Genomic DNA, 22,267 nt, shown 5'->3' with positions numbered 1-22,267 from the left:
AAAGATAATGATGGTGGTGATAGTCAAAATCTTAAATTATTTATTCTAGGGAAAGCCATACCAGGAGCACCAATTATAAATGGTAATAATCAATTACCAAAGAATATTTAAACCTCCCTGACAGCCAGGCTGCATTAAAGGCACTTGACGCCTGCTCGTTTAACTCAAAAGTAGTTTGGGAATGCAAGAATGTTCTGGTGGAACTGGCAAGGAAGAGCATGGTTACACTCAGTTGGGTGCCAGGCCATGAGGGCATTCATGGAAACGAAAAAGCAAAATATGTACCAAAATATGTACAAAATACCTTATGGGAGGGCCTGAGCCAAGCTGTAGAGTAGCCTTCTCCTACATCAAAGCTCTTGTAAAAGATTGGGAAAAGAGGATTAGATCTAATAACTCGAGTAGTGCCTCAGGATTAAGACTATTAAAAATGTTTATCTCTCCTTATACTAAAGGGTGGGCATCTCTTCTAGAACAAAGTAGGGAGGATATAAGATTGATAGTAGAGGTGCTGACAGGACATTGTCTCTTAGAAAACATCGTACTGATTAATGCAGACTCTGCGGAGAAGCAAAAGAATCAGCAGAACACATATGGCTAAACTGACTTACCTTATCCAAAAATATGAAAAGATTCCTAGGGGCATATCTTCTTAGCCCCAAGGACATCAAAGAACAAGAGCCCTCAAATTTGATTGACTTTTGTAAAAGTCTCAGATTTTGAGGGTACAAACATAAGTAAGGGTGGCCCAAAGGTCCTTTTAGTTGCCAAAAATTAGTTGTGAAATCCACCAATTACAATTATTGGAATAGCCATTAATTAATTATAGTGAAGCAACAATAAAATTGTACAATTTGTTAATTTTTTTAAAAGATCCTGGCTGAGCTGATTCAATTTGAATAATTATTCTTAATGTTACAGCAACTATATCTGATAAAATACCAAATAAAAATAAATTGTTCCAGTGTCCTTATGATTAATAAAAAATACCCATTTATTAATTTAATTAATATGTCTCATTAAAGTAGTAAACTGTAAATTTACTCATGAATTTAGATTCCCTTAATATAGAATTATAGTTTAATAAAAACATTAAATGGCAAATTTAACATTAGGAATAATTTAAGACCTACACTTAAAGCATTTTTAACTTTGAAGTTTAATATATTTAATTAACTTAAAATCTTAAATGAATGATTTCAATATAATTGCTATAGGTGTTAAAACAAAATTTAAAATATAAAAAAGAGGGACATCCTTTTTGGGCGTGATTGTGGCCGATACATCTCCGAACTTTGCCCTTACTTGTCGACTTCTTAGGATGGATACTATCCACTTGACAGCATCTGGTGTGGAAATAAACTTTTTCAGTGCTGCTTCCAAGGCTTCATATGCTAATCGGTCGAAAGCTCCTTCAATGTCCATAAAGACGCTGACTAGGGCCTCCTTTTCTTTGAAGGTGTCCTCCACCGCTTCCATTAAGCTGTGGAGAGCGTTGGTCGTTGACTTTCCTTTAACGTATACAAGTTGACATGAACAAGTTAGATTATGCATAAATCCTCCGACAGTGACAGACAAAAGCTTAGAACCTTATCACAAATGGCTGAACAAAATTGGAACCTGGGTGTAGAAATTGACGAAGATGAAAGAATTCAAGCTGTGGTGGATTACTAAGGACCCGGACAGGTGCTTCTCAAACTCGTGTCGTCTGAACTATAACTTGTAATAGAAAGATCCTACAGACCTCTTGGTCTAAGAAAAAACTATTTATTTTGGAGTCAAAATACGAGTATCAAATCACACCAAAGATTTAAGTAACTCCTTATAGAAATGCAACTAAGTTTACATTCTGTAGGGTCCTTCTATCCATTGTTGTATTGCTTTTTTTATCAGAAATCCTTACTTTCTGAATAACCCTTGTTTATTAGGTTAACACCGGACAATTTAGATAACTTTTTTATCTTGTAAGTTTTTTATTTTTCTAAATTTATAAGTAGGAAAATAATTTTTTACCTCAGCATATATGAACTGCTTTTTATGAATTCCACAAAATTCAAGCACTTTTCCAATGAGGTTGCTGAGCCAGACTTTTAAAAATTGGGTGATTCTTGCTATTATAGATAATGGTGTTTAATGGTTTAATGGTACCATATTTTACTGTCTGCCATAAAAAAGGAGCAGATGGTAACTTTCCTAGAATTGGTTCGTTTAAATATAAACATGTACTTCTAACCATGGATACAAATATTTTTTGCGTTCTTTTCATCTTATAAGTAAACAAATAATATTTATATATACTTCTCTAAATATATATAAAGTTGTTGCAAGATAGCAACAATTAAGACAATATGGGGCCAAAACCATAAATTGTTTTGTAGTAATAACAATTATTGTTAGCATGTTGAAACTGTCGTTATAGACGAACATAATCTTGTGAGATATGAGTTAATCTGATTTAATTGTATTCTATCAGTTTATTTACTTTGACTAATGAGATATTTTAACATCTTCACTGATCACATACACTGAGAAATCTTGGCTAGTCGTAACTTGCATACATGCTGCATTAGTGAAATATAGTATTTTAGTTTATGTTGTTTACATTTGCTTATGGTATCAATACTGAACTGACTACAATAAATAAACGCAGAGAAACCTAAGAGAACCTAAGAAGTTTACTTCTGTTCATTCTCATTATTTTGGAATAATAATGTCAATTTTATGATTCATACCGGGTAAGAATACAACACACCATGTGTTGGGTTACAGGCAGGCATTGCTTAGTTTGCGTGCAAAGTTTAAAAGTCAAAGTTCATCCTTAAAGCACTCAGCCATACCCCATGGATCGACATGCCGTTTCATTAGGCGGTGTTACTAATCACACGGTTGTACTCGCTTTGTTTATAAATTTATTTCCCTTGAAATTTCGATTATGGTTACTTATAAGTACAATGAAGTGCCACTGGGCACAGCAAAAAGCGATGTGGCACTTCAATCTGGGCAACCTTATGGATGTCCAGTAACGGCACATCACTAACCGCAAATGTTGAGATTCTGGGGTTCATGGGCAATTCGATAGGTCTAGTCTACTGTGGAAGATGACTGTTGGAGTTGGTGGGGTTTGTTCCCTTACCTCAGAGGTTCTTGTTAACCTCAACAAGGGTGTGCCACCCCCTGCCTACTTTGACTGGAGAGGCTGGTTCAGAGCTGGCCTCCCCTTCTTCCGGGATGACTTTGAGATGTAGTGCCCTAAATTCTTCCTCATGGATCTCGATAGGAGGCGGCCCCTACTCCCTAACCTTACCCATCCTGAATATCCTATCACTCCGGAAGCAGCGCAAAGGTTCTTACAGGACTAAGTGCAATTTATAAGCTTCTTGTCCTAAGAGAGAAAAAAAAGAACAATGAAAAAAATTTTCCGTAACGCTCAGCCAAATTCCTTGGAGTGACATGTGCTATTGTAGAATTCGATGTTGCCTTTTGAAAAATTTCAAGTAAGTTTAAACTCGAGATATCATGCGGACAGACAGAAAGACAAAATTTAAAAAATGTATAGTCCATTAATGGTCTTCGTTCAATTCTAATCATGACAGAATACTGTACATGTATTTAAAAAAGGTTTTGCAAATTATACACATATGTTTCTGTTTTTAAAAGATTTTATCCATGAAAAAATTGTGTCTTAAAAGTGCATACATAAATATGGACAGTCTCTTAATACATTTTCAAAAGTTGCAAGACAATCGAAAGCCAATTGCTTCACATGCATTAAAAGGTAATAATCTAAAAAATAAGATAATTTATTATAAAACGTAAAAATCAATAAAATAAAATCAAAAAGTCTATATTTAGTATGTATAAATATACAATAAAGTAGTGCCAAGTACATTATAACTACTATTAACAATGTTACTTCATACTGTAAAAACCTCATATGATATATGATAAAAATAATTGTAAGAAAACCTTAAAAACACTATTGTATGTTTATGAGTTATACTGACTGTCCTATTGAATATAATTTATTTAGTGAATAAAAAACATGCTGCAAAAGAAAACCTTTTAATAATAGTTTAAATTTTTTAATTAATTTATTTCCCTTATTGTTTTGGGAATATAGTTTAAAAACTATATTCCAGCATAGGTGGTGCCTTTCTTAAATTGTTTTAGGTTATGAGGTAATAAAATGGTGTTTTTGTTTCTGGTATTGTAAAAGTGTACCTCTTTATATTTTGAAATTGAGTTTGTAGTTTTTTACATAAATGATTGTATTAAAAATATACTAGCTATACACTGTCAGTATTCGTAAGTTGGTAAAATGTCCCTTGACCAAATCATCACTATTCTTAATCGCAAGATTGTTCTCAGAACTTTTTTTGAAGGTAGAGAATTTTATTTAGATTTTGATTTGAGGTCCCACCATAGACACTTATTTTATAGAATACATGTGACTGAATACGAGCATGAAATACGGTTTGAAGCACTGATAAATTATAGAGAAATGATAAGATCGTTTTAGAGCATAAATACCTGAATTAACTTTTTTCATTATATAATCAATATGCGAGTCCCATGTAAGATGTTTATCCACATGTAGACCTAAAAATTTAATTTTTTCTGTTTCATTTATAAATTCATTATCAATTCATTTCAGAAATGTTCCTACTTTGTTTTTTTCCAAATGAGATTAAGTTGGCATTTTTATGTTTAGGATAAGTCCATTATCTATGAAAAAATTTTGAATTCTCAACAGTTCAATAAATGAGGCCAATTCCAATTCTAAGCTGGTTTTTGCTGACATGATGGGGTTTGAGTCATCTGCATAAAGACACAATTTGTTTTTAATTCCATATATTCGATTAAGACAATCAGGCATGTCTTGAGTGTAACAAATAAACAAAAGAGGCCCCAAAATTGACCCCTGGAGTACCCTGTATTGAATTGTTTGTAATTTAAATTTAAATTTTGTTATTCTATTATTCTCAGATTGAGAAATCTCTATGTACTGCTGCCTATGTTGTAAGTATGATTCAAACCATTTCAAATAAATATTTTTGATTCCTATGTCTTGTAATTTCTTAACTAATTTACGGTGTGATGCTATCAAACGCTTTTGATAGATCCATGAATATTCCTGCTACTTTTTTTTATCAATGGATTCAACCGAAAATGCTGTAAAGCTTACAGGAGCTGTGTTGTTGATTTATTTTTACGAAAACTATGTTGTTCCTTATCAAAAAGATCATTGCTTTTTAAGTGTTCAGTAAGCTTAAGATACATGGTTCTTTCAAAACTTTTTGAAATTGATGGTAGTATTGAAATAGGACAGTAATTCTGAATATCAGTTTGGTCCCCCTTTTTAAAAACTTTTGAAATCTTCAGTCTACTGGGGAAGATAAAAGATGAATTGATTATGTAATAACGGTGTATTTAATGGCATTTTAATTAATTTTATGATTTTAATTGGAACCTCATCATAACCACTTCACCATTTATTTTTTAGAGTCTTAAAAATATCTAATAGTTCTTTTTCACTGACTGGGAGGTGGGGGCATCTAAAATTTGAAATCTGTTTTGAGAATTCTCTTGTTGGTGAATTATTTTTCTGTCTTGCTGGAAATTCCTGCAACATACTTTCAATTGTGCTTATAAAATGATTATTAAAACTATTGCTAACCTCATGAGGGTGGAAAACTATTTTATTATCAAATTCTAGGTTCAAATTCTTTCCTGTTTACTGTTACTTTTCTTTGTTTCTTTGTTTATTATTTCCCAGGAATTTTTACAAACATTTTCAGAATTATTTTTCATCATAACATTCTTTTTTGGTTTCAACTAGCTTTGACTTCTACATTGAATATTTAACTTGAAATCTTATTTAAAATGTAATATCTATGAATTTAATTATTATTATATAAATGTGGGTAACTGCTGGTGTTTAAAATAAAATATTCTAAATATTTTTCAGTTACCTCAAATTATTATCTATGTGTACAATAATGCGTTTACAGAGTATTAAATCAATCCCTAAAATATAAATGAATACTAAAATGCAAGAACATGTTTTTATCAATACCATCTGCAACTCAACTTCAAGTACTCACCAAGAAAAGAATACACATGATTTTATCAAGTCCTTTTTTCTACATGCTGGTCTTACATCAAACTTAAATTAATTATTTACTGCTAATACACCTTACACCAATAACAATGACACAGTCTTAACAACTTATGCTAGTAAATATTACTTTTAAAAAATAAAGCAGCTTATAACCAAAACAAATGTTTCCTCTGGCTTTTTATTAATTCAGGTACTTGTTCAATAAAAGTTTACATGTTCAGTCATATACGATATCGTATCAGTATAAGGACTGATGCGTAGACAAGTATCCAGAAGTGATCCGGTTAGGATCCTGAGATTATCCAGGGATGATCCAAGATAGTTCATTGGCCATCTCTCACCTCACGGTAGAAGTTAAACACCACGATTAAGGCGAGGGTGTAGAAAGCTGAAAGCATTTACGAAATAATTACTTGTGATACACTCATAAGTATATTTTGTTGACAATCTGAAACATTAAACAAGTTTATAACACTATTATAAAAATATAATATTCAATATCTCGCCTTAGATACAATGACACTAGATTTCATCAAATCATTTGTTAGAAATAGAATAATCATCTAACAAATGATGCCACCCAGTTTAACTTTTATAAATGCATGTATACATTTTTATTAGAGATTAAAACTTATAAAGCGTAGTACTACAGAACTATTGCAATATTGCACAATTGTTTTCTTTATAAAACAAATCTTTGGATTAATACTGTTTTAATGCTGTACGAAACAAGCATGCTGTCATTTCGGTAATATCATCCAATTTTTCAAAATTTAGCACAAGTTTGTAAAACATAACATATGTTTAGTAAGATACAAGGTGTTTAGTACAAAGATTCTTTCTTACCATAATTAAAAATAATAAGCACGTGAGAAAAACGAAAGCTATGCCAAAGCTACTGAGAAAGCTTTGACTCAATGGTACAAGAATGTAGCCGGGAAACAATATTGAGGGGGGGGGGAGAAGTCAAGACGACTAATATCTTCTCATAGTTGACAGATAGTAAGGCAAAAGTAATAAACCGCTCATTCCCCATTTTGTTCCTTAAAAAGACAAAACGTTTCAATGTTGAGAACGATCTTTCAGCAGTACCTGTTAATAATAATCGTTAATTGTTAAAAATGTAATCGAAAAAAATGAAAATTTAGGGGGGCTGGATCTCTTGAACCCTCTCGTTGGCTACGTAATGGTAAGAAGACATACAGAGGTTTTTGCTCTCTTCATTGCAGGTTGGGTAAGTAGCTGTTATATTGAAGCATTTACCAGCTTTCTGGATATATTGCCTATTAAATTTATCTAAAACTTAGTTAATTTGTAAATCATCGTGATTACTGACCAATAAGAGTATATTGTCTTTCTTTGCAGAATTTCTAGTGAAACAGACGAATTTACACAGAACCTATTAGCAATTCTTAAGAGGTTATGGTATCTTGGATTGTACCTTAGGATAAAATGGTGGATAATTTGGGGTACTGTTCGAAACCAGAGAGGAATAGACAGGTGACCTCTCCTCCTATGTTACAATGATTACTGTACATAATATAAGATGGAGGAACAGGGGCTGGAATTTATGAAATAATATGTGCTAAGCATTGAATGATGATTTTTTTCAACAGTAATTATGGACCATAGGGATAGAAGGATAAATCTCACAATCGTAATTGGGGTTTATCTTTGTAAATATTCCCCTAAAGAGAGACTCCAAATTCCCTGCCTGATGCAAAATGATAGGATGGCATGTTCTTTCTATGATTTTAGTAATCACAGGCATAGTTGGAAAAAAATCACAATCCGAATAGAGAGTCCAATTCACTTCCTGATCTATGTCAGTGATGTAGGTTCATCACTTCTGCACGGAAGACTAGTGCAGTATGCTGATGACATGACTCTCTGTTTCACTAGCAAATCAAAATTAATTCTGGAACAGCAGAGTTTTATTGAAATCAACAACTGCGCCAAAAATTTAACGGCCTCAATCTTAAAACAAATTCTGCAAAATCCAATTTTATAAATTTTGCTATACGATCAGTAGATAGTCATGACGAGCCAGCTGTTATGTTGGCTGACACCATGCTGGAAGAAGTATATTGTTTGAAATTCCTAGGAATATACCTATATCGAGGGTTGACTTGGAACGATCACATCGACCACGTTTGCTCCAAATTGGCCTCAGGCGTTTATGTTTTGAGGTCTCTAGCCAAATACTGCCCGATTCAGGTTCTGATGATGGCATATTATGGCTTGATTTACCCCCATCTCATTTACGGGATGGTGTTGTGGGGAGCTTGTGCAAACAATCAATTCCTGAGAGTGTTCGAGCTGCAAAAACAAGCGATCCGCACTGCTGCCCAGTCTCTACATCGTGGAAACAACTCTGTTTTGTGTGTCTAAATGTGCCATGACGAATGGCCGAGACATACATGCGTATGAGACTAGATGCAGAGATAACTACCGGACTGGTAGACACAGAACGGTGGTTTATTAACGCTTGCTTTCACAGGCAGGTGTTCATTTCATCAATAAGTTACCAGATTCAATTAAAAACACTCCAACGTTCAAAGTGTTAAAAAATCGTTTGAAACTCTTTTTAGTGTCACAAACATTTCATAATGTTGACAAGTTTTTTGCTTATGATTGGGAGACCACCAATTAAAAAGACTGACTAGACTTCCTCGCTGGAAGTGGGAATAATTAGTGAATGAATGGATGTAGGTACGTTTGCAAAATTGTATGTTTGAACGAGATTTCTTGTGGTGTGTTTGACAAAAATTTTAGCAAGTAAAAAGTAAAAATTTGACATTTTCCATGTGTTGTATAATGTTTCGGCAGTAAAAATGTGATTTGATTTGATGCTGATGGTACAGTTTTATCTGATGTAAAATGATTGCATCATTTTTCTTCCTGTAATGTTAAGTACCGTAGAGGTACCTGGAGATATCTCACCAATCAGGAAAATGAGCCTGAAATCCCCAGTGGTGAGGGCTACAAGCTTATGGCCCTTGTGGAATTGGACACGATCTAAATGAACTTTAAGGAACTTTCTCAGCGTGCTTTTGGAATACCGCTACAGCCAGTACACCTATGAGACTTTCACACCCCTGATGGTTTACTGAATAAGACTCAGTGAGAGAATGGGATTTATTGACTTCTGCAATATTAGGGGGTGTAATTTTATCCATCCAGAGCATCCAATAATTCATGCCTTCTGTAGAACAAAATATGAAAGAGATCAGAGATGTGGTTTATCCCAAAATTACCATGGTCACCTGGATCTTGTAACATCTACTTCAATTTCCACTTAAGTGTGCTAATCACTGCCATACTGTGAAAAGGTACATTCTAATAGGTTGAGCTATCTTTTCACATGAATAGAGTACTTTTTTTCTACAATTATTTTCAATATTTCGAAAGTAACCATTTTAAGAGTGTAATTCAGTAAATAAAAATTAATTATACATTTTTAGCATACCTCGTCACCAAGGTAATGATTTCTATCCTGTATTTGAGTCTATAGGATTAGTATTGGTCCGTTACTAGTACAACAGTTATCTGAATGATACGCTTCAGATCCTCGATATATTATGGGTTATCCTTTATCTTTTTATTATGGGTTATAAAGTTTTAGTACACTATTACTTTACATGTGCTGTTACACTATCATTATAATCCATACATCTGGAGCATATCGTTCTGTTAATATACTGTTGTACTGATAGAGGGTTGATACTGACCCCATGGGCTTGTACCGGTTAAAGTTTTAGTACACTAGCTACTAGTGTACTAGGACATAATATAATGTTATAGAGTACTAGTGCTTATAAAGTGATAGTGTACTAGCACTTATAAAGTGATAGCGTACTAGCATATATAAAGTGATAGTGTACTAGCAAATCAACTTACTGCCAATAATGGCCGCTCCTAGCAGCATCACATGGCTGAGCTGCATTATTCCGACGACTAAAGCCAATACAACGTTGACGAGGATCAGCACAAACTCTACCAGCACCCACAGTAGTATCAGCAGCGACATTCTCTGTAAATACATGTTACTTCACTTAAAAGGTCACTGACCTGTGCGAGGATCTCATCAAACAGAATAAGGGGGAGAGTTGATACAGTACAAGGTTGATGGTACTGATCAAAAGCACTACGGTCATGGACAGGATTTGAACCTGCGTTATCTCCAGCTGAGATCTGAAGTCCTACGTCTTAGTCCACTCCGTCCATCACTTTATGAAACCAACCAATCCAACAAAAGATCTTCACAATGACATTTTGATATATTATTGAAAAATTTAAAATGATTAATTACTCCTTTTTTCTTGTTGCCATTATGGTTACCAACAGCCCTTCATTTATAGTGAAAACTGTGCTGCCTTTTTGACCTTTGACTCCAACAGAAATTTTCTTTGGGCGAGTAGTAGTACCTTGGGTATTGTGTTGTGACCTGTATTCCGCAGGTCACTTATAATTAGTGTTTTTTTAATTATTAAGTGCATGTTTTAGAGTTAGTCTACATAGAGTTCACACACAGCATGGTTGTTGTGATTCCTGACTTAGGTGTGTCACAATGCTGCGGAATTTTAACCTAGATTGTAGTTATGTGTTAGGTTATTCACCAGAAGAAGAGATCAGATTGCAGATCTCGTAACGTTGTGTTGCTGATTTTTTTGTATCACTGAACGGTGGAAAATGTCTGGAAAATCCTGTTTCTTTCAATAAATACCAATAAGTTTCAAATCCCTGGAACCTTTCCATCACATAGACACTCAGACATACGGAATACAATAAGTAATCATTTAATAATGCACTATTTATTGAAAGTATTGTAGGCCTTTAATTTTTTAATTTACTGTTTCAATTTCAATACTTAGCACTCAGGTTCCGACCCCCCCCCCCTCATTAATTCTTAACCTCCTAATGGTGAGTAGCAAAGTGGCCAGCTATGGCAGTGTCCAACACAAAACCAGAACAGTTTTAAGACTTGCCAACGACTTTATGTGCCAATTAGCTTTGTGGGCAAGTGTTTGTTATAGTGATTGAACTGCTTTTTTTATTATTCCCTAGGTTCGAATCATTAGTATGGTTTCCCCTTCAGTAAATTCAGTAAAATCAAGGAGGGAAATTTTCATTCTCCAAAAGAGGTTGGATGTACTCAAATCCAATTGAATAATACTTTATTTAAATATATACATTACACATACATGAATGACCTCAAAATATTTAACAATACTAAACCTCGTATTAACACTATGTAAAGTAAAATGCAAATTCAAGACCTACGTAATGAAAACATTATTTAAAATAATTAATAATTTATATGACACACACAAAATGTTACAGTAAGTTTAAAACATTACATTGACAACAGACACAGAACTAGAGGCTTAGGGGAGACATACCCCCCACCATCGGTTGGTAGGGGCTAGCACCTAGCTGTATCAAAATTTAAAAATAATTTGTTAATAATGATATATAATCAAGAAAAACTAACACAGTGATGTAAATTCATTTCATTACCAAGTAAAAGCTGTTATTAATAAATAATTAAAAACATTCGTTGAAATGATCAGTATTTATATTTACTAAAATAGTCACACGTGTTGTGAGCATAGACTCAATAGACCAACAGATGTAGCAGAAGTAAAGGCAATGTGAAGCCAGGAAAAATATGGGGCCGGCCGGAGATGAGTCATCGTAGTGGTGATCGTCTAGCCAGCCTTCCCATGCTCTCATAGGTGCACATCCCTCACATGTTAATATTCATACTCCACGGACCACCAATCACTGCTGATTGATCATACTCCATTATAATTGATCCATATATTGATCACTTACTTAAATTTTATAGTATATTATATTTGATCGTTTAATCGAATCATGCCTACTTCGTACGTTGCGTACGGATGTATGAACAGGGGAATAATATAAGGAATACCTACCATGGGTTTGAAGTATATTTACTAGATACATCTCATTATTGATAAAAACAATGTGCACAGTTAAATTATGAATGGATTTTTTTGTTCTCTTAGGACAAGAGGTTTATAAATTGCGCTTAGTCCTGTAAGTACCTTTGCGCTGTTTCCGGAGTGTCAGGATATTCAGGATGGGTAAGGTTGGGGGTAAGGGCCGCCTCCTATCGAGATCCATGAGGAAGAATTAGAGCACTACTCAAAGTCATGTCCCCCTGGAAGAAGGGGAGGCCAGCTCTGAACCAGCCTCTCTAGTCAAAGTAAGCAGGGAGTGGCAAACCCTTGTTGAGGCTAGCAAGAACCTCTGAGGTTAGGGAACAAACCCCACCACCTCCAACAGTCATCTCCCACAGTAGACTAGACCTATTGGATTACCCCAGAACCTCGACATTTGCGGTTAATGATGTGCCGCTCCTAGACATCCACAAGGTTGCCCAGATTTAAGTGACACATCAGTTTTTGCTGAACAGGGGTGGTTTCAACTGGAAGGTATATGAATGGATTAGTTTATGATTGTATTTTAATATCCTATGGACCAACAAACATACTACGTTACTATATTATCAACACGCTAATATTATGTAAGAAAACGAATAAACTTGTTCAATTAATCTTTACCAATAACAAAGAACATTGGTGTGGGTACTCTATTGAATATAGGCTACCCACACCACCTGTAGAGTATGTCTAATTGTCTAGCAATCAAACAAATTGAAATTAATAATTATTTTAACTGAAATCGTATATTTGTTCCCTTAAAAAGTTTAGATGTATTATTATCAATTCCCAAACATGCATCCAAATAGAACATATTAGGATGATTTGGAAACATTTCTATTCATCATTTCACTGGTTATTTCAAACTTTTTTTATCTACATTGTTTAAAAATAAAAAAAGGTTTTACAGAACATCTCAAAAGTGGTTGGGTACATATTAATGATCTCACATAATAATGACCAAAAGTAATGCCATACAAGGTTTTTAGGTTTAGGATAGTTCTTATGGGGTAAAATTCAATGCCGTTTCATTACATTGCAATCACTAACTGACGAAACTAAATTTAATAATTCAAATTCAATAACACGTTATTAAGCAAACACTCTAAATATTAATACTTTTGTTTTATTATTATGATGAAATGCACTTATGGATTATTACATAGCGGTTTTTTCATGGTTTCAATTCAAATACAAAAATAAACTAGAAAAAATATATATACATGCAATAAAGTTTTAAAATTGTAGTCACAAATTACTAAAATAATATTATATTTATTAATAGTCAATGCTATACATTATTAATAAATACACTCATGCAACATTACCATAAGCAGTTGTTTTAAACTTCAACTCATATACATACACATTTTCTTTTAAATATATATTTAATAATGAATTCATTATTATTAAAAATTCAAATATACAAATAACAAATATTAAGTACAACAATAATTAATATTATACCTATTTTAATAATTATATACATCTTAAATAATTCTACCGTACCAAACAGTTCATAAAAATCTACATAATAATCAATATTATTAAATTATGACAATAATAATAGTAGTCTTACCTGTCAGAAACTAATACAATTAAAAATATGCTTTTTCTTTAAGAAATTCTTTTTTATTCATAACTTTTTTATTTGTATTTCGTTTGTCTTTCAAAACAGAGCACATAGAGTTTAAATAGTGTTCAGTAAAACTTCTGTCCAGCTTAAAATTATAAAATATATTTAGAAGATTACCAAAAAACAAGTAGTTGAATACAAAAAAATCAACATAAAAATAATGTAAGAAATCTATGAACTAGTTAAAGGATAGGCATATGTGGAAGGATAGATGATCTCAATACAAGTAATAAAAAAGACTTTTTATAAATATAGCTTCTTCATTATTTGCTGAACATAAAGTACTATTTGAATAAGGAACTTAATGGGCATGTGAAGGAAACAGGATTTTTCCAGACATTTGCCATCGTTCAGTGAAACAAGAAATCAGTAACACAGTAAATCAGTTGTGTTACTGATTTCTTGTTTCAATGAACGATGGCAAATGTCTGGAAAAATCCTGTTTCCTTCATGTGTTACTGATTTCTTGTTTCACTGAACGATGGCAAATGTCCGGAAAAAATCCTGTTTCCTTCATGTTTTACTGATTTCTTGTTTCACTGAACAATCGCAAATAACCGGAAAAATCCTGTTTCCTTCACAATCCTTCCATCGTCAAAAATAACCTTCAAACAAAGAATTAATGGCCATGATTTAACACGTTCAAGACGATGTGTACCCTATCGGGTACATACGTTCTTTCGCAACTGCCTTCGTGTACCCGATCAGGTACACACCAGGCTTTTGTAAAATGTGACGTGCGCCCGATGAGGTACAAGCTGCTATGTAATACATTATTGTGTTTTTAATGTTTGCCTGTTATGGATCCCCAATACCTGCCCTTTCAGGCGCATGGTTGCTTAATTTTTAAGGTAAATTATTTGTTTAGGTACTCCTTAGTTACGCGGAGCAAAATTGAAATGAAATAATTGTTTTTGTGCAAAATTGCAAGCCTACATACCTTTCTCTTTATACTTAGACGTTTGATGTAGAAAAAACTGATGACGGTTTTTGCTATTATTATTAAAAACTGCAACGGTAAATAAAGTCATGACAATGCTGATGTCATGAACGTGTTAAATGTAGTCTTATAAGTGACCACACAACACATTGACATTGTTGTAAGTTCTTAAATATAGTTTAGATTTTTTAATCTTTACTCACTATGTGCTTTACAAAGACATTTCTGTTTAAAACTCCTTTAAGTTCCTCGAAAGCCGATCGCCGAGCGGTCTAAGACGTCAGACTTTGAATCTGAGTTAGAGGTTGCACAGGTTGAATCCTGCCTGTGACTGTAGCACTTTTTATCAGTACCATCAATCTTGTACTGTATCCTCCTCCTTAATCAGTTTTGTAAGATCCTAGCACAAGGTTGTGGTACATGATAATGGGCAAAATAAGGCTCAAATTGCGAATGACCTCCCTTTAATATAAAATAAATCTACTACTATGTACCTACATTATTAACAAGTGACAAAAGCTCAGCCATACACAGAACATACTACTCATATCTATCAGATAAGATAGTGTAGATAGCTCCGTTTATGTTACGTTGACATTTTACCTTCTGTGCTCCTATGAACATCAACGTAGCCAGAACCATATCAATCAATAGACGGGCGACACCACTCTCCACAGCATTTTTTGTATCTGCACAGAGAAGGATACATAGGATATATTTTCAAGTGATGACAGTTTATCTGCACAGATAAGGATACATATGATATATTTTTAAGTGATGACGACACTGTATCTGCACAGAGAAGGATACATAGGATATATTTTCAAGTGACGATGACATTGTATCTGCACAGAGAAGGATACATAGGATATATTTTCAAGTGATGAGGACAGTTTATCTGCACAGAGATACACAGGATATATTTTCCAGTAATGAGGTCAGTTTATCTGCACAGATAAGGATACATAGGATATATTTTCAAGTGATAATGACAAGGTATCTGCACAGAGAAGGATACATAAGATATATTTTCAAGTGATAATGACAGTGTATCTGCACAGAGAAGGATACATAGGATATATTTTCAAGTGATAATGACAGTGTATCTGCACAGAGAAGGATACATAGCATATATTTTCAAGTGATGACAGTGTATTATATTTATTTCTTTCCTCACATAAAATATGGCATATTGGCCTGGGGTTCTTCCTCCAAAGAAATTTATATTTTTAAATTGCAAAATATAGCTTTGAGAATGATAACAAAATAAAACTTTAGATCATCCTATAGGTCTATATTTAAACTTATTGACCGTTTCATCACTTTATATATATGAGGTCTTAATGTATACCCATAAAATAACTATGGTACTAATAATATCACCACTAAAGATCATGATTACAATACAAGAAAGAGAGACAGACTTGCATGCCCAGTCCATAAAACTAAAGTATTAATATGTCTACTTATCTTAATAGAGAAAGAATATTACTCAGAAAATGATTTTCTAATTAATGCAACCTTCATTCAATATATTACTCTCCAACCATTTCAAAACTTAAAAAACTACAACTTTAAACCTTGTATATATTTTTTTCCCAGTGTACATTGTATTTATTTTATCACTAATTATTTTTAGATTTTTAAACGTTTTGTACACAATTCACCTATACTGTTAAAACTTTATGTTCTATTTGTACGCATATATGTATACATATGTGTCACTATTTGTGTTATTAATTATGATTATTTATCAATTAGTTATTAATTATGTTTATAAATAGTTTTATTTCTAGGATAGTATATTTTTAATTATACTGACGAGTCATTCAATATAGATGACCTGTTCATTGTAGATTTTATCTAGTGCATTATGTAATGTTATGTGACAATAAATTTCAGATTTCTGAAATGAAAGGTTATCAGATAAACTCAAATTATATACATAATAATATTCTAAATTTTTTGACTTGAATTTCTGAACCAGTAAAGAATTGAGTTCAAATCCAACGTCGTATATTCTTTTGAAGGATGAGGATAGTACATCGCATTCTCTCTTATTTAATTTTGTAAAATGTGAACTTTATTTTCTAGAGATGGTTGTATGTATTTGTTCAAGAAAAATAGTTTTGGAATATGTTATACTTGCTATTAAATTATTAATGTACATAAAGTTAAGCCCATGTCAACTTTTTCAATTACGTAACATGAAATAAATAGCATATTTATTAATTCTAATTAATATAACCATCATAGAGGAGGAGATTCTGTTATACCTTGAAAAAATGTTTTGAAATCCCTCTTCAAATACATTTGTTGCCTACTCTGGCAGTCAAAGATCCAATCATTTTCAAAGGTTATGCACAGTTTGAAATTTTGCACTGTCGCCAAGGAGCAAGATTTCTTTTTTATGACACGCCTTTTGTTCTGAACCGCTTGGCAGAGCTTGATCAAAGTTGTGCAGTACAGGTATTTGTTGATTGTCTTTCCTTGTAGCATGAAGTCAGGAGAGCCAAACAATCACGAGTTAAATGTTACTCCTGATCTGAACCTATTTTTTTGAATGGCTATCCTAGACTGGTCTAAAAGTGACATGACCAACAGACAAAGTTGTTGGAACATCATACTGTCGCCTACTTTTCATTCTTCTGCTTTCCCTTCATCCCTAATTTCATATTTTTTATCCAACTCATCACAGCTAAATACCTTGTCACAACCAAGACGTTAGATATCTTAATATTACAAAATTTTAATTTGTAATAATTATGAATTTAGTCATACAATAAATAACTTGAATGTACAATTATTGTCAAACCCAAATATGTAAAGTTTAAATTTGAATTAAATTAGTGTATATTTAACATACCAATAAAGTTTATATATATATATATATATATATATATATATGTATATATATATATATATATATATATATATATATATATATATATATTAAGCCTTTCCTCAAAACAGTAAAAATTTAAAAAATCGTTAACAATGAAACTGGTTACTAAAATTAAAAATATTTCTTTTGATTTTAAATTTTCAGAATGAAAGTTTTTCTTAAAACTTTCATTTGATTTATTTGGTCGCATTGCATGACATTTTGCAATTATCCGTTTATAAGCATTGTATTACTTCAAATTTTGAGAAATCTATTAAAATCATATATGATAAAACACATGATTTTCTATAAAATTCTCTTCAGTTATTTGTCATAGTTTGGTGAGGTCTTCATAACCTCTCAAGCATTTTAATATATTTTGGTTTACTTATCTAATAACAGATTCAGCTCAATAAATGGTTTCGTATGATCTAAAATTAAGAACAGCAGACTTACTGTATCTGTTGACTGTTAATATATCGAACAGCACAAAAATCCAGAAAAGCTGTAACAAGTAAAACAGAATTACCTTCTAAAATAAAGACACATAGCATATTGAATACACACACTTACACAGACCGTTTTTCTTAATCCTGTGACATTAAAGTTATTACCATTTCACACCATTCCTTATTTTAAGCTAGAAAAGGCCAAAGTATACTGGCCATATTTTGCGTCCAATAACCAACACTGCGATTTTCGGTGTGATCATGGATCAAGCATAAGGTATTTGATCACTGTGTGGAATTGATTACAAATTTTGATCAAACATTACGATTTCAAAATAAAACAATACTACTCGATTTGCTAGACAACCTAAAACCATAATCACAGGATTTTGAACATTTTCCATTGTATATGTTACAAAGGAACACAATTTTACAAGAACGGGTATCAAGGACGTAGCCAACGAGGGGGTCCAAGAGTTCCAAATACCCACCCCAAATTTTTTCAATTACTTTTTCAATAAACGATTATTATTATTTACATAGTTCAGTATTACTGACATGTAATGCTGAAAGACCGTTCTCAACAAAGAAATGAATCAAGAACATTTTAAGGAACAAAATGGAGCCTTACTCTCTGTCCACTATGGGAAAATATTAGTTGTCTGGATACCCCCCAAAATGTTTTTCTAGCTACGTTCTTCACTGGAATCTATTCTCTTCTTTAGGCATCGAAAAATAAATTTCAAACATAAGATAATGCAAAATTAAAAATAAATCAATAGAGTTCTGATTGGTCCTGATGGCATATCATAATTATATAGTGATTTAGTGACTGTTTTTCTATTCCAGTAATATATATATATATATATATATATATATATATATATATATATATATATATATATATAATTTATTTCAATAAACATTGAATCGCAAAAAGTACTTGCTCCGCTTACTATATGTTGGCTGTTATGCTTTCTAGTAATTAATCATCAACAATAAACTAAACACTCAGCCATAATCAGAGATGAACCACAAGCTCAAGATATTTTTACATTTTACGAAGGATACTAATATTGTACTCACCCAAATTGCGGTATTGAAGAACATTAGATTCTATAATTAACGTTTTTTATGCAAAAAATTCTACCTTTTTTCGAGCTATCCATAAATATCCAGTAGACTAACACTTTAGGTATGTTAAGTTGTTGTGTTTTATTTTTTTACTAGATTTTGAGAATAAGGGGACAAGACTCCAGTTTAACCTCCTAGGATATAATGGATAGGATGACTACCTAAGTATAGGGTAACACTAACTGAACTCACCACAGAACAAGCAGCAATGGCCAGAGAACCAAATTTGAGGGAGAAGCAGAAGCAGCATTTTCCCATATAGGGTACATTTAAGCCTGAAACAAACACTTATTATAATAAAGTAAGTAAACCAAATCAGAACAGTTTGTGAAAAATGTATAATATACATGACAAGTATATTTTAACAAATTTTTCCGTAAAAAAAAAAAAATAACAAAACAACCATAAGTTGCAACATTTGACACCTATATTCAAGGGGCGTCGCCAAGGGGGGGACAGCTGCCCCCCCCCTGGAGATTCTAAAAAAGTTACCAAATGTAAAGCAACAAAAGTCCTAAGTTTTTTGCTTGACTGCTCTTAGAAGTGGTCGAGAAGTTTACGAAAAACCCTCGAATTAACCGAATCAAAAAAGAACCTGTTGACCATTATCATACTTTTCTCATTCTCCATATCAGCTTCCCCCCCCCCCAGGTCATCGGCTGGTGACGCCCCTGTCTACATTTATTCAATTATTGCACTTGCTGTGAGTAAAACTGCACACAAATTTGTTACTTATAATACAAACAATAAAATAATAGTAACTGGGAAACTCTAATAAAAAACAACTCTAATAAAAACTCATCTAGAGTTTATCAAATTAAATACAATTATTGTTATAAAGTTTCCAGAAAAGCAAACATAAAAATATAACTGAAAAAATTACAAATTTAAAAATATATTTAAACATGTATGTTCCTTTTGTAATGATCTTTATTGTAACTTCTTATGTGTACCAATAATGCAAACAATGTTTTTACTATTATACATACTCAAAATAGCTCCTATACAGATGAATGAATTAGTAAATTCTGTATTTATCCACAAGAGCAGTCAATAGTTTTGATTATTAAAAAATTTCAATATCAAATCTGAACAAAATGTAATTATTTAACTTAATTTAGAATACTAACAATTCTTTTCTTTTTTTCTTTTCTTTTCTTATTTAACAGATCAAGATAACCGATCCCGGCTCCCCAGAGATCTTCAGGAAAATGATGGAATTCCACATACCGCAAGTGAAAACTATAAATTATTGTTTTAACAGTTGTTCTATGATGAGGAATTCATATCATCAATGAACAGTGTTCCAGGCGTCTTCGTCAGAAATAATTTTTCATCGTGAGAAAACATAAAAAAAACGTGATGACTGATAATAACACGAAATCATCATTACTTATTATTTGGAAAATACCTTGTGTAATGGATCAAAATTTTAAGTACAATAACGAAATTGAAATGTTATAAAGTGGGCGATCTCATCTTGTCATACTTTCATGCAAATCAGACTCCAAGAAACGATAGAGCAAACGTCATACGAAACGAACCCAAGCATTAACCTTGGCCTTCTATCAAGTGTTAGACGCACATCGAGGGCCCCAAAACATGCAGGTGTTATAAAATAACTAACAGTTTTCTAGAGGATGATAATGTTATGCTGGATACGTTACTTACCACTGGTACTTTTCACAGCGGCTGACATTGTTGACACTGTACTCAACTGATTATATATAATATCAACGAATAACTGACCTCACTCTACAACAACAACTATGAACTAATACCGGCACAGCACTGCAGCAGACGTAGACGAGCTCCTCACGCCTGACTTTTGATGGGGTGATCAAGCCAGGCGGTGAGAAAGAGTGGGGGCAGAGCCGAGCAGTACCGATAAATCCCGAAAATTCCTGACAAACTCTGTACATGCGGCTGATAGCGACCTCAGTTCGGAACGGTTCTGATTTCTATTATCTTACGAATTAATGAGTCGTTTTATATCCGAATTAATGAGTCGTTTTATATCCGAATTAATGCGTCGTTTTATATCCGAATTAATGAGTCGTTTTATATCCGAACATATCTGCAAAACATAGAAATTATATCAAATTAATTATATTAATATTGAACTTTCTTTATAACTCCAAAGACACTTTACAAAATGTGAGATGGTGCACAACGAATAAAATGTCATAATCTTTTTGTGCTATTGGAATATATTCAAATTAATAGGGCAAAAGCAACATATTATAATGTGGAGTTCTTAATTGGTAGTAAATAAATTAATAATTACGCTACAAAATCTGTAATAAGAGTTATGTAAAAGCTGTAATAAACTAAGGGCATTAAAAAAGAAACTTGCGAGTAAATATTCAACCAAAAACATAATTATAGAAATATGACAAAATCAATGACAACTACCTGACTTAAATACCTAACATAGTACGTGACATCATTAATAAATACAAAATTTTCCTAATTATATTATATTACTGTAACTGACAAATTCAGTTTAAGATCATATATGAGTATATTTTTGGTTTACAATTATAACACTTATATGTATGTAAGAAATATTACACTTATATTACAGAAATATTTATGTAATACAGATGATAAAAATAATTTAGTCCTACTGATCTCTAATGCTATGAATATACAGATTTATGATACAATTACAATTACACAAATTTATATAATTTATTGAAGTCTGCCATTGTCACTCAGAAGGTTTAAATCTAGGCAAATCTCTAACTTTTTCTCCTCTGTGAGGCCTCTCTGCGAGGATTTTTTGTTCTTTTTCGTGGAAAAATAACTTCTCTGTTTGGTAATATTGGTATTGCCTGGTCGCCTTCTGTTACACTCTTCTTCCTAAAACATAAATTCGATCAATTTGACACAATTTTCCGTGGCATAGTTTTGAGCTGCTATTACTTGTTTTAAATTTAATTCAATTTAAGTTTTACTACAAAACAATAAATAGTGGTTTAATTAAAACTGGCCATAAAGTTATTGGACTTACCTTAACTGGTATCTGCGCAGTAGTGGCCATTGCATCTAATGTAGTTAACATTTATGTGAAATGTTTATCAATATAATCTTTTTGGTCTTTCGATACTCCGTTGTATTGGTTTATT

At 32.5% G+C, this 22,267-nt stretch overlaps 1 protein-coding gene across 1 annotated transcript; it reads right to left on the bottom strand.

The window, feature by feature from the left end:
- Positions 1–3,641: 3,641 nt before the first annotated feature.
- LOC124370928 lies at positions 3,642–20,959 on the bottom strand. Its single transcript, XM_046829235.1, has 6 exons — positions 20,808–20,959; positions 19,329–19,411; positions 18,010–18,058; positions 15,273–15,358; positions 10,022–10,154; positions 3,642–6,509 (listed from the first exon to the last, which is right to left on the bottom strand). The coding sequence occupies exons 1-6, from the start codon at positions 20,833–20,835 to the stop codon at positions 6,445–6,447; spliced, it is 444 nt and encodes a 147-aa protein (XP_046685191.1). The 5' UTR covers positions 20,836–20,959; the 3' UTR covers positions 3,642–6,444.
- Positions 20,960–22,267: the final 1,308 nt, after the last annotated feature.

The sequence above is a fragment of the Homalodisca vitripennis genome, unplaced genomic scaffold (assembly GCF_021130785.1).
Source record: "Homalodisca vitripennis isolate AUS2020 unplaced genomic scaffold, UT_GWSS_2.1 ScUCBcl_608;HRSCAF=2996, whole genome shotgun sequence".
NCBI classification, from domain to species: Eukaryota; Metazoa; Arthropoda; class Insecta; order Hemiptera; family Cicadellidae; genus Homalodisca; species Homalodisca vitripennis.
This window is presented reverse-complemented; position numbering and strand designations above follow the sequence as displayed.